Source organism: Ranitomeya variabilis, chromosome 5 (genome assembly GCF_051348905.1).
Source record: "Ranitomeya variabilis isolate aRanVar5 chromosome 5, aRanVar5.hap1, whole genome shotgun sequence".
Lineage (NCBI taxonomy): Eukaryota > Metazoa > Chordata > Amphibia > Anura > Dendrobatidae > Ranitomeya > Ranitomeya variabilis.
This window is the reverse complement of record NC_135236.1, coordinates 47,624,950-47,638,561: the sequence shown is the minus strand read 5'-3', so window position 1 is coordinate 47,638,561 and position 13,612 is coordinate 47,624,950. Positions and strand designations below refer to the sequence as shown.

The window sequence follows — 13,612 nt, the reverse complement described above, 5'->3', positions numbered from 1 at the left end:
TTCGCCCTTAATAATCGGGCTAGTTCGGCTACCTTGGTTTCGTCCTTCTTTTGTAATTTTGGTTTTCATCCTCGTTTTTCTTCGGGGCAGGTTGAGCCTTCTGATTGTCCTGGTGTGGATTCTGTGGTTGACAGGTTGCAGCAGATTTGGGCTCATGTGGTGGACAATTTGGTGTTGTCTCAGGATCAGGCTCAGCGTTTTGCTAACCGTCGTCGGTGTGTTGGTTCCCGGCTTCAGGTTGGGGATTTGGTCTGGTTGTCTTCCCGTCATGTTCCTATGAAGGTTTCTTCCTCTAAGTTTAAGCCTCGGTTTATTGGTCCTTATAGGATTTCTGAGATTATCAATCCGGTGTCTTTTCGTTTGGCCCTTCCGGCCTCTTTTGCCATCCATAATGTTTTCCATAGATCTTTATTGCGGAAATATGTGGTGCCCGTTGTTCCCTCTGTTGATCCTCCTGCTCCTGTGTTGGTTGATGGGGAGTTGGAGTATGTGGTTAAGAAGATTTTGGATTCTCGCCTTTCGAAGCGGAGGCTTCAGTACCTTGTCAAATGGAAGGGTTATGGCCAGGAGGATAATTCTTGGGTTTTTGCCTCTGATGTCCATGCTGCTGATTTGGTCCGTGCCTTTCATCTGGCTCGTCCTGATCGGCCTGGGGGCTCTGGTGAGGGTTCGGTGACCCCTCTTCAAGGGGGGGGGTACTGTTGTGAATTCTGCTCTTGGGCTCCCTCCGGTGGTTGTTAGTGGTAGTGCAGTTGTCTTGGGGTTGTAATCCAGGGCAGGTGTTTCTGCTTATTGCAGCTCTACTAGGTATTTAGGTGTGCAGGATCCATTACTCCTGGCCAGTTGTCCCTTGTTCTTGGAGGGATTGCATCTCTCTCTGGTTCCTCATGCTCTGCTGCCAATTCAGCTAAGATAAGTGTCTGGTTTTTTGTCTCTGTGCACACATGCAGTGTGCTTTGCAATTCAGTGCAATTCATTGTGTTTTTGTCCAGCTTAGACTTTGTTTGGATTTTTCAGTCATGCTGGATTCTCAGGAGTTGCAGATATACTTGCTATTGTTGAGGGAGGATCTAAAGTGATCCTTCACGGTTTACCCAGTGATTTCCAAATTAATATATAAGGTGTTGCTGGCAACTGAAAATGACCAGACGGAGACGTGTGTCTCTGTTTGGGGGGATCAAGCTGATCTCTCTGGCCCCCGTTTATTCTGTATGACTTATCATTGTCATAGAAATTATACTTCAACCAATCAGCATAAGAACATGCTCACAGTTCTTAGCCTATAAGAATGCAGGAACAATCTGTGCGTCAAAGCTTCATAGAACAATACACCCTCAGTCTCATATTCTGTTTAGATTGCAACAATCAAGGTCTCCTCAAGGTCTCATAACAGCTGTAAACTTTAGCCTACTAACAAAATTTATATAAAAACAACAAAATGGAGTCGAAAAGCACAAAATGGAGAACCTTTCTTAATTTCTTCCTTCACATTCCCCCCTAGATAAATTTTGTTAATTAATGTCCAGCATCAGAGGTACTATCCCAAGCTCTAAGCTCGAGGGGTACTGGTCTTCACATGACTGGTGCCATGTTACCAGCCATGGCTGTTGCGGCGTACCCGTCCCCCCTGTATACTAGAATTTACGAATAACAAGTATTAATAACAGTAGTGGGGATCTTTTGAAGATAGCCATGCACTTGGCTTCAACATCTTCATCAGGTAACTTTGTGAAATCGGTGTAGAGAAGAGCAGAGGTGGCAACGCTTTTGGTCTCATCATTAGTTATCCTAGTGCAGAATTTCCTAATACACACAGAAATACACCAAAAAACAAATTTTAGTATTACATACATAACAAGGATAAAGGCAGCGATATGTAACAAACTTTGCAAGATTCCAGCTATCCAGCCCCCAGGTCCCTCAAACCAATTGGCTGGATTAAGAAAGGAGAAGGTGTCTGCCCACCAACTGTCCTTATTACGGTCATTGTCTTTATCATATTAATCTCTGAATCTTTAAATATCCTCTAACTTTAACTTCATAGAGCTATTGGGATCTATACTGTATAATAACAGCATGCGGGTCCAATAACCTGACAAATAACACCCTGTGCTGCTGTTAAGTAATACAGTATATTGATTAGTGACTATGATAAATTGGTTTTGGACAACAACAGTAGTATATTAAATATATCCAATATATCCCAAATTTGATCATCTAGATAGTCTGTGGCCCTAACCAATTTATCCCACATTTGTGTAATCATAGGGTAAATGAAAATAGAACTGACAATTTTATTGGCTATACCCATCTGTACTACTAATCTTTCATGATATTGTACAAACTTATTATTTCACAGTATAAGATACAGCAGTACAAAAAGTATATATGAAAATATATTTTCACCTTGACAATCCCCCCTAAACACTAAGTTTTTCCCTTAAAGAAAGATCCTTCGAGACTGTCCATGTGATGGGAAAAGGGGAGGTGGATTTCTTCATCCAGACACCTCAGAAACTCTCCCCTAGCGAGAGGCCTCCAGGCAGCTGAACCCTTCACTAACCTCACATGGAGTTCTCCCACTGTCCCTAAACTAAATCTCTTAGCATCATCTGAGAATGGGGGGTTCTGTCTACTCTCTTGAGGGGGACATACTTAGGGATCTCCCTTGGATCAGTACCATCATACTCTGGTGGGTCTACTTCTTGATTGAGGAAGGTGCCAGTCGGGATTGCTTTCACTAACTACCTAGGCCTGCCCAGGTGTACTTATACATCTATCATATTGTCATTATTTGTTTGTAAAATGAGAAAGGTTGGTTCTCAGGGTCAGCCAATTGTTTTTGCATAGCTAGCTAGTCAGAGGGCCTCCAGGGATAACACTCCTGTATCTGTCTTACCCTACCTGATGTGGTTGGTTCTCTGGTGGTGGGGGCGACATGACATGCTGGTCTACAGCTCCTTCCCAAAAGGATTACTGTCAGCCTACTCCCAAAGGTTAATGTCCCCACTATCCACCAACCACAATCCTGTGTCAGCTTCTTATATCACTGCATGTGATCTTGTCTGGACAGGATTCAGTGTAATTCTCTTAGGTCGGGTTGCAGCATTGCAGCATGGGTCATACAAGTGTTAGGGCCCAAATCCTCAACTATACCCTGGAAGGCATCACAGCTATAATTGACAAATCTTTGTTCACTGTAATATATATATATTTGATCCATTCAACATTTTTATTAATCTGCACTTGTGGGATTATAGAAGCAAAGCCAGCATAAATCTGGTTCTGGGCTTTAAACTGGTCAGGCACCCCCCTTGGCACTCCAATGGTATAAATATATACTAGTGGATCTTCTTCATAACTCATGTGGAGCTGATCAAAACTTCTCTTTCTGGTAGGTTCATCAGGTATCTTTGGTGTACATATATTGTGTATGTTTAATTAACAAATCAGTATCTAGAGAACTGTTCTCTTTGCAGAAACTTGTACGGTTACTTCTCCTGGGACCTTTAGTTTAGGTTCCTTATGAATTAGTGGGACATAATCTGGGCAATCAGTGGACTTCAAACCTTTCAACAAATTCATGACACAGGCGGTGGTGTTGTCATCAGGAAAAAGCAATGCATGTGTGTATAGGTGTGTATTCGCAGCAGCACAAGCAATACATCCTACAGAGATATTCTGGACTCTTACATTGTATCTCACCCATTCTAACCACAGGTTTTTCCTTGGGGCTGTTTGTGTTTCTATGGAGAAAACCTCTTGCCAACTGAGACCTGGAATGGGGATCACTTCATTAACTACATTTTGCAAACGCTCACCTGGGCTTATTTTAGGTGTACTGGTAACAGGGGCTTTGGTTGGTCTGAAACTAATATCCTGGAGCTGTATATGGCCTAAATTCCCATGGTATCCACTACTAAATACATAATTATAATGCCTTCCCAGTACAAATGTCTGCAGGTCAGCAGATTGGGGGCTTTCGAGATTTAGGAGGAGGGGGTGACAACTTTTACCCCATTTACAGCCCCTAAGTGGTTGCAGAAAGGCTGTTAGATGCATTCTCCCACAAAGACTCCTACCCGTCCCATCCTTGGGAACATGGCTTCACTAGGTTTATATCCCCAATCATCTCCCGTATTCCAGGCAGCATCGGAGCTGTCAGGTTTACCCAGAGAATAGTGGGACCAGAATTCTTATTTTTGCAATAGGGGCCGAAAAGGTAGGGGCAAGGATGGCCCTCAGTTCCAGGATCAAAAACAACAGCAACATTTCCCTTCAGTCACTACTGTGACTAAACACTGGTTCGGTCTTCTCTACAATATGAGGTGTGGATCCAGGTGCTCTTTCCCTCAAGTTTTACTGCAGTGGGGGTGACCAGAATCACCGTGTGGGGTCCTTCAAATCTTGTCTGGAGACAATCTCTGCCCACAAACTTTTTCACATACACCAGGTCTCCTGGCACAAAGGGATGGTGTCCAGGAACCTTGTCTGGGTCTGGAAGAGAACTGAAGACAGTTAAATGCACTTTGGCAAGGTGTCCATGTAAGGCCTGCACATAGCTAGTCAAGTCCTGGTACTTGAGCTGCAACTGTTGTGGAAAAAAACATTCAAGATTGGGGCTCCTGCCAAACAGAATCTCATACAGTGACAGTCCTGTCTTCCTGTTTGGGGTATATCTTACTGAAAACAAAGCTAGAGGAAGGCATTCTGTCCATGGCTTACCAGTCTCTGCCATTGCCTTCTGGATTTTAAGCTTAAAAATTCCATTTAGTCTCTCCACTCTTCCACTACTCTGTGGATGGAGTATGCAATGCTTGACTTACCCCCAGTGCTGCCATTACCTGTGACATGATCTCTCCAGTAAAATGGGAGCCCCGATCGCTTTCAATGACTTCAGGAACTCCATACCTGCATATGATCTCAGCCATCAGTTTCTTCGCCGTTGTCTTAGCCGTAGCTTTGCAACACCAAAAAGTCATCCTTCACACAATATCAAGTAAAAACCATAAATACTTTATTAACAATACATATAAAAACAGTGATGAATAAAATCCACAATACAGGAACAAGAAGGTGGGCTATCCAGGAGAACCACTCTCAAATATAGTAAAAACTAAATGCTAATACATAACATATGTGCCAAGTGACCATATACATATATGCAAAGAGAGATCTAAGTAGAAAATTATAAGGTAAATACAATATAGAGTAAATACAAAGTGTATATAGTGTTACCTATAGAGCGCTCCTGGAGACCCACCACACCCGACGCGCGTTTCGCAGTGAAATGCTTTGTCCAAGGGTACTCAGTGAAAGGAGGAGGGCGTCTTAGACTTTCCCTCCGGACACCCCTGGATATATTTAAATCAATATAAACCTGAGTTACGTATCCTACCCAATCTTCGATCACCTCACCGCGCCTGATTCTAACAGTGATCAGGAATTCAGGATATTTTGACTGTAAAGAGAATTACATCACTGGTCAATCCGGGGTGTCCGTCCCTTATGAGGTACGGTTCGAGCACTGGGCTTCCAACGGAACTACACCTCTATATGATTTCACCCAAAAATCATCCCACCTCCGGGGACAAACCTCAGATCCTCTTTGCAGCAACAAACACAGGAAAACCACACCAAACGGTCAGTCTGGACAGTATAACTGCCAACTTACCGTGGTTGTTGTGGGGGATGATCAGTCCCAATTTTCCAGTGCCTGTGTCCGGTCCGAGGGTCCTTTGTCTTGTTGTCCTCCGGGGGGCAGAAGCGTTCCTGCTTGGAGCCCCACGTTGGGCGCCAACTGTTGAGGGAGGATCTAAAGTGATCCTTCACGGTTAACCCAGTGATTTCCAAATTAATATATAAGGTGTTGCCGGCAACTGAAAATGACCAGACGGAGACGTGTGTCTCTGTTTGGGGGGATCAAGCTGATCTCTCTGGCCCCCGTTTATTCTGTATGACTTATCATTGTCATAGAAATTATACTTCAACCAATCAGCATAAGAACATGCTCACAGTTCTTAGCCTATAAGAATGCAGGAACAATCTGTGCGTCAAAGCTTCATAGAACAATACACCCTCAGTCTCATATTCTGTTTAGATTGCAACAATCAAGGTCTCATCAAGGTCTCATAACAGCTGTAAACTTTAGCCTACTAACAAAATTTATATAAAAACAACAAAATGGAGTCGAAAAGCACAAAATGGAGAACCTTTCTTAATTTCTTCCTTCACACTATGTCTTTAGTTAGATGTAGTATATTTGTATTTTCTGCTGTGGATATTTTTAGGATTTTAATACTGACCGCTTAGAATTCTGTCCTATCCTTTTCTATTTAGCTAGAAGTGCCTCTTTTGCTAAAGTCTGTTTTTCTGCCTGGGTGTGTCTTTCCTCTTATACTCACAGTCAATATTTGTGGGGGGCTGCCTATCCTTTGGTGTTCTGCTCTGAGGCAAGATAGAATTCCCATTTCCACCTATAGGGGTATTTAGTCCTCCGGCTGTGTCGAGGTGTCTAGGACATGTTAGGTACACCCCACGGCTACTTCTAGTTGCGGTGTCAGTTTAGGGTTTGCGGTCAGTACAGGTACCACCTACTCCTGAGAAAGTCTCTCATGCGGCTCCAAGGTCACCGGATCATAACACATCTGCCCCAGTGTGTCCTCCAGCATTGCCCCCAGTGTCTCCAGCATTGCCCCAGTGTCTCCAGCATTGCCCCCAGTGTCTCCAGCATTGCCCCCAGTGTCTCCAGCAATCATCTGCCCCAGTGTGTCCTCCAGCATTGCCCCCAGTGTGTCCAGCAATCTGTCCCAGTGTCTCCAGCATTGCCCCCAGTGTCTCCAGCATTGCCCCAGTGTCTCCAGCATTGTCCCAGTGTCTCCAGCATTGTCCCCAGTGTCTCCAGCATTGCCCCAGTGTCTCCAGCATTGCCCCCAGTGTCTCCAGCATTGCCCCCAGTGTCTCCAGCATTGCCCCCAGTGTCTCCAGCATTGCCCCAGTGTATCCAGCATTGCCCCCAGTGTCTCCAGCATTGCCCCCAGTGTGTCCAGCAATCATCTGCCCCAGTGTGTCCTCCAGCATTGCCCCCAGTGTGTCCAGCAATCTGCCCCAGTGTCTCCAGCATTGCCCCCAGTGTGTCCAGCAATCTGCCCCAGTGTCTCCAGCATTGCCCCAGTGTCTCCAGCAATCATCTGCCCCAGTGTGTCCTCCAGCATTGCCCCCAGTGTGTCCAGTAATCTGCCCCAGTGTCTCCAGCATTGCCCCAGTGTCTCCAGCATTGCCCCCGTGTCTCCAGCATTGCCCCCAGTGTCTCCAGCAATCATCTGCCCCAGTGTCTCCAGCATTGCCCCCAGTGTCTCCAGCATTGCCCCAGTGTCTCCAGCATTGCCCCAGTGTCTCCAGCATTGCCCCCAGTGTGTCCAGCATTGTCCCCAGTGTGTCCAGCAATCTGCCCCAGTGTCTCCAGCATTGCCCCCAGTGTCTCCAGCAATCTGCCCCAGTGTCTCCAGCATATTGCCCCGGGCCCCCCGGATTGCCGTTCGCAAAAAAAAACAAAAAAAATGAGTTCTCCTCACCTGACAGGCGCTCCAGCGGCGAGCTCCCTCCAGCAGCGTGGACTCGCCGGCGACTGACAATGACGTCAGACGCCGGCGACGTGTGCGCTGCGCCTGCGGCCGACTTCAGCTGCCAGCCTCCAATTGGCTGGCGGCTGTTGTTAACTATTGACATGCGGGCGCGCACCCGCACGTCAGTAGGAACCGCCGCAGCGCCGGTAGGGGCCCGGTGAGCAGATGAGAAAAGAGAAAGATTTTATAAGTTTCATGAAAAAATAAAAAAAGCTGCTAAACTTTTAACCGTTCTAACAAAATAAAATGAAGTTTAAGAAATTATAGAGCTGTAAAGTAGACATGCGGGAAATCTTATTTATTCATTATTTTCTGTAGCATGCAGGGGCGGATTATAAGAGGGTCAATCTGTGCGGTAGCTCAGGGCCCCCCCACACCATTGGGCCCTGGGCTACCGCCCAGATTGACCCTCTTATAATCCGCCCCTGCATGCTACAGAAAATAATGAATAAATAAGATTTCCCGCGTGTCTACTTTACAGAAATATAATATCTTAAACTTCATTTTATTTTGTTAGAACGTTAGAAGGGTTAAAAGTTTAGCAGCTTTTTTTATTTTTTCATGAAACTTATAAAATCTTTCTCTTTAGAGACCTAACACTGGAAAAAATCCCTCACTTCAAAGTTAAAAGTGTAAATTTTTAATGGATATGCATTAAAAAGGCAAAAAAACAGAAGCGGAAAAAAAGTGGCAATAGATTCAGTCAGTAAACAAAATAGGGAGTTAGAGTTGTGACAATCCCATAAAGAAATCTCTAGATGGCCCTTGCCCTGCCTGATCGCTGTGGTTGGAGCTCTAAAAAGGCAACGCAAGCGATGGCGCCCGCTCAGCATGGCCTAGGCCCTAATACCCCCTAATAATCCCTAAAATGTGTAGCTCTCAAAGCAGATACCGTACGATATAATGTACCATAAAGGACAACGATACCACTAAATGCATAATGTAACCAGGGCCAATAGTTAGGGCCATCTAGGAATTTCTTAGTGGGATTGTCACAACTCTTACCCCCTATTTTTTAACTCATTGAAATTATTGGCCCTTCTGTTTTTTACTGTTTTTGATTTTTGTCTTTGTAATGCATTTCCATTAAAGGTTTACCCTTTAAACTTTGAAATGGGGGAATTTTTCCAATGTTATTTCCTTTTTGGATCCCTTTACATATCTACCTTTTTGTAAGCTACCGTATATACTCGAGTATAAGCCGACCCGAGTATAAGCCGACCCCCTAATTTTGCCACAAAAAACTGGGAAAACGTATTGACTCGAGTATAAGCCTAGGGTGGAAAATGCAGCAGCTACCGATGAATTTCAAAAATAAAAATAGATGCTCCATACCGTTCATTATGGCCCCATAGCTGTTCCATATAGTGCTCTGCACCATTCATTATTGCCCCATAGCTGTACCATAGAAAGCTGTGCCATATAGTGCTCTGCACCCTTCATTATTGCCCCATAGCTGTGCCATATAGTGCTCTGCACCGTTCATAATTGCCCCATAGCTGTGCCATAGAAAGCTGTGCACCATTCATAATTGCCCCATAGCTGTGCCATATAGTGCTCTGCACCGTTCATTATTTCCCCATAGCTGTGCCATATAGTGCTCTGCACCGTTCATTATTGCCCCATAGCTGTGCCATATAGTGCTCTGCACCGTTCATTATTGCCCCATAGCTGTGCCATATAGTGCTCTGCACCGTTCCTTATTGCCCCATAGCTGTGCCATATAGTGCTCTGCACCGCTCCTTATTGCCCCATAGCTGTGCCATATAGTGCTCTGCACCGTTCATTATTGCCCCATAGATGTGCCATAGAAAGCTGTGCCATAGAAAGCTGTGCACCGTTCATAATTGCCCCATAGCGCTCTGCACCATTCATAATTGCCCCATAGCTGTGCCATATAGTGCTCTGCACCGTTCATAATTGCCCCATAGCTGTGCCATATAGTGCTCTGCACCGTTCATAATTGCCCCATAGCTGTGCCATATAGTGCTCTGCACCGTTCATTATTGCCCCATAGCTGTGCCATATAGTGCTCTGCACCATTCCTTATTGCCCCATAGATGTGCCATAGAAAGCTGTGCCATAGAAAGCTGTGCAGCTGCTGCTGCTGCAATAAAAATAATAAAACACATACTCACCTCTCTTGCTTGCAGCTCCTTAGCGTCCCGTCCCAGCGTCTCTCTGCACTGACTGATCAGGCAGAGGGCGGCGCGCACACTATATGCGTCATCGCGCCCTCTGACCTGCACAGTCAGAGCGGAGAGAGAGACGCCGGGAAGACAGAGCAGCGCCCGGCGTGTGGAACGCGGACAGGTGAATATGACATACTTACCTGCTCCCGGCGTCCCGCTCCTTTCCCCGGACAGCTGGTCTTTGGTGCCGCAGCCTCTTCCTCTGTCAGCGGTCACCGTTACCGCTGATTAGAGAAATGAATAGGCGGCTCCGCCCCTATGGGAGTGGAGTCCATATTCATTTCTCTAATGAGCGGTCCCACGTGACCGCTGAACAGGGGAAGAGCTGCGGCACCCGGAGACCGTGGAACGGGCAGGGGGAGCGCCAGGAGCGCCGGAAGCAGGTAAGTATGCCTCAGCGCCCTCTCCCCCTCACCCGCCGACCGTGACTCGAGTATAAGCCGAGAGGGGCACTTTCAGCCCAAAAATTTGGGCTGAAAATCTCGGCTTATACTCGAGTATATACGGTAGTTTTCTTTAGAGACCTATTCAGATTTAAATGGACTTTGATGGTCCTATATATTGGAAACTCCACAAAAGTGATACCATTATAAAAAACCGCACACCCCTCAAATACTTCAAAACTGTTGCCAGGAAGTTTTTTAACTTTTCAGGTGCTACACAAGAATTAATACAAAATGGAATGAAAGAAAATATTAATTTTTCGTCTAAAATTTTGCTTTAGCCCCAATTTTTTCACTTTTGCAAAGAATAGAGTGAGAAAATGGACCCCACTCGGAGATCACCCGAGCGTGCTCTGGAAAACCCGAGCAACGAGTACACTCGCTCATCACTACCTTTAATGTAATCGTTCTCGGTGTATGGATGCTGAAATTATTGTCAGCATATGTACTGTTTACACAGGACAATCTTCTTTCGAAAAAAGGATCTTTTAAGTTTGCTTAAAAATCAATACACCTATAAACAAAACGATAAATGAGAACAAGGGGTTACAGTGAAGGAAATAATTATTTGATCCCTTGCTGATTTTGTAAATTTGCCCACTGACAACCAGTTGAGAAAAAATATATCAATCAGTGGTCAAACAATAATGATAATAATAAATTAATATCAAATAAATAGCTCAAAAGGTAATAACTAGAGTTGCTAAGAATCAATTATCGCCACCTAGTGCACTGGTCAGGTCAGTAACCACCGGTCATTGGACAAGAGTCATGAGATCTAACTTACCTGCGGCGTCTATGGCTCTTATTGTGATTAGCTGGCCTGGTTTGCCAATGTCACTGCAATGAAAGGGGAAAGAAGAAGAGCAGCTGTTGCCATCAGGTAAGAGGCGGTTCTCACAGCTTGTGTCTAGAGGCCAGAAATGACTGACTTAGCTGATGGACGAATCCACAAGACCTGATTCGTAACACCTCTAATAAAAACATGCAAAATGAATTACTGAATACCAACCACCCATATTGGTATATATGGTAAATATACCAGTTTCAAGCACAGATTCTGAAACGCGTTTCGCCCAGCTTCATCCGGGGTTCTACTTAAAAAAATCAATTTATGTTTGGTACTTGATGGCATGTTTATAGAAGACAATAATCAGGAATGAGCATTCCTATGAACGATTGTTTACCAACTATCAGCCCATCTAAATGGAAGCTTAGCTGTGTAACAGTAGAGGAATCAATGCCGTCAGAGACAGTGACACAGAAGATTGGTTCTAACACGGTTTCTGCTGTTTTTAATTGTTGTGTATGAAATAAAAATAAAAAGTGTGATACTGTTCTTATGCGTTATATTGCCCTATTTATTTCCCCTGCAGCTTGGGTGTTTGGACCATATCCGCAAAATATGAAGACACTTCAGTGCAAATTGGCTCCACAAACTTTGAGGTGAAGGAATTTGGTAAGATAATGTTACTATAGGACATGCTGGTAATATCAATTTATAGTTATAGTCAGTTCTTTCAGCACTTTTAACACTATCTACTTTTTTGCTATATAGTTCCACCCTCATATGAGATTACGCTGATTCCAGAGAAGAAATATTTCTATGTGGACGATACTGAGTTTACAGTGAATATTAAAGCAAAGTAAGTGCACAGAGTGAATGGAAAATAGGAGTGTCTGATTATATTTTATTATCTGGAAAGAAATTAAAATAACAGCTTGTAATTACAGCTCATACTGTATCCTAGAAAAAAATCTATACCTAGTGGTTGGGAGATAAACTTAGAGTAATGGATTAGTAAAAGGGGGTTAGTCAACCATGATAGGTTGATGATGAACAGCTGAAGAGTTGGGAGAGACGGCGGCTCACCATATCTTCATCCTGTTTGTCTCACACATGTCTGTGTATATGGAGGTGTGCAGACCTCCTGGATTGAGTGCCTTTGCTAAAAGACTATGAAGCTGGATTCTTAGCCAGGGGGGCTAACCAGCACTATTGTAGGAATTTTTACTTTATGTTTCACTTTGTGCTGGACAAAGGCTTTAAGTTTTTCAGTGAAGGGGTTTATGAAGCCTGAAATAAACCAGCCAGACAATTAAACGGTTAATGTGATACCTCAGATTTCTCCCAAGTCAGTAGCATTGCTACATTTGGTGTTAGAAGTCCGGGCAGCATTCCGAGGTGATCACCTGTGACTGCTACAGAAGTACTGCATATCATGGGTGAAGGAGGCTATAGGCCAGGGAGCAGCACCAGAAACTATGGAGGAATGGACCAATTCATGCATTCCCTTCCGAGCCTGATGCAGACTTGGGTTGCACAAGGAAATCCCTGAACTCTGATGTCTTGGTCAGCTTGGTCGAAATGTATCAGGGGGTCGACAGTTCCTTCATGAGGTAACCCACTCCATACTCGGGGTCCCATCAGGGGGCAGAGGCTTAAAAGGGGATGGGTCGTTCAAATTCCAAGGGGGTGTTGAAGGTTATGCCGAGGGTTTAGCCATATTTAGCTTGCAGCGTTGGCTGTCCACCTGGCAAGGGGCTCCAAGCTTGTCCTGTGCTTGTGCTGTAAAAGTGAATAGTCTGCAAATGACTGTGCTATTAGACTAACTCTAAAAGAAGAGTTCAATAATGTAATTGTTACAAACTGCATAACACAGGAGTCGGGTGCTAACACCAGATTTCCTTATCTTATGATACATGGGGACTTATTGTACTGGGTTACTTAGGTCAGAAAGGAAACAGTGGAGCAATAGTTGGTACCAAGACCCTATAGTTGGACGGTGTTGGACAGGACCCATTCACATGTATGGGGTGGCCATCTAGGTGTTTACAAAAGCCCATAATGGGTCAGGTGGAGGTTTTATTGTCCCGGATGTCACCAGGAAATCCTAAGGTACTGCAAATCCTGTTCCACCTGCCAGTTAACTGCTCCCACCTCTCACTTCCGTAAACTCCTCATTCCAGTACCCATCAAGGCATGGCAAGAAAGAGACCCTTCTGAAACTCCATGTTTGCTGGTTGAGTCAGAAGGGGACATTGAAGACATCACAATAGCCAAGACACTGTCGAAGGCCCCAAAACAGCAATGTTGGGAATTGCTATATGAAAACCAGGACGTGTTCTCAGATTTACCGGGGTGTACAATGTCATAGAACAAGAGGTTCTGAGAGAATCCCATGTGCATGTGAATTAGAATCCCTACTGAATTCCAGATGCCTGTCAAAAACTGATCTCTGAGGAAGTGAAGCACATGCTAAATCTCTGGATCATTGAGGAACCTAAGAGCGGGTGGTCTACTCCAATTGTCCTTGTGTTTAACCCTTCTCGAAACCCCATATACAAACTG

At 44.7% G+C, this 13,612-nt stretch overlaps 1 protein-coding gene across 5 annotated transcripts in view; it reads left to right on the top strand.

The window, feature by feature from the left end:
* The window catches only part of LOC143774327 (A.superbus venom factor 1-like), a 247,395-nt gene that overhangs the window by 79,492 nt on the left and 154,291 nt on the right, over window positions 1–13,612 (top strand). For all 5 annotated transcript variants that reach the window (XM_077261792.1, XM_077261791.1, XM_077261793.1 and 2 more), the window contains 2 exons: window positions 11,637–11,719; window positions 11,819–11,906. In XM_077261792.1, the coding sequence (XP_077117907.1) occupies window positions 11,637–11,719; window positions 11,819–11,906 (171 nt within the window). The remainder of the gene's footprint in view (window positions 1–11,636; window positions 11,720–11,818; window positions 11,907–13,612) is intronic.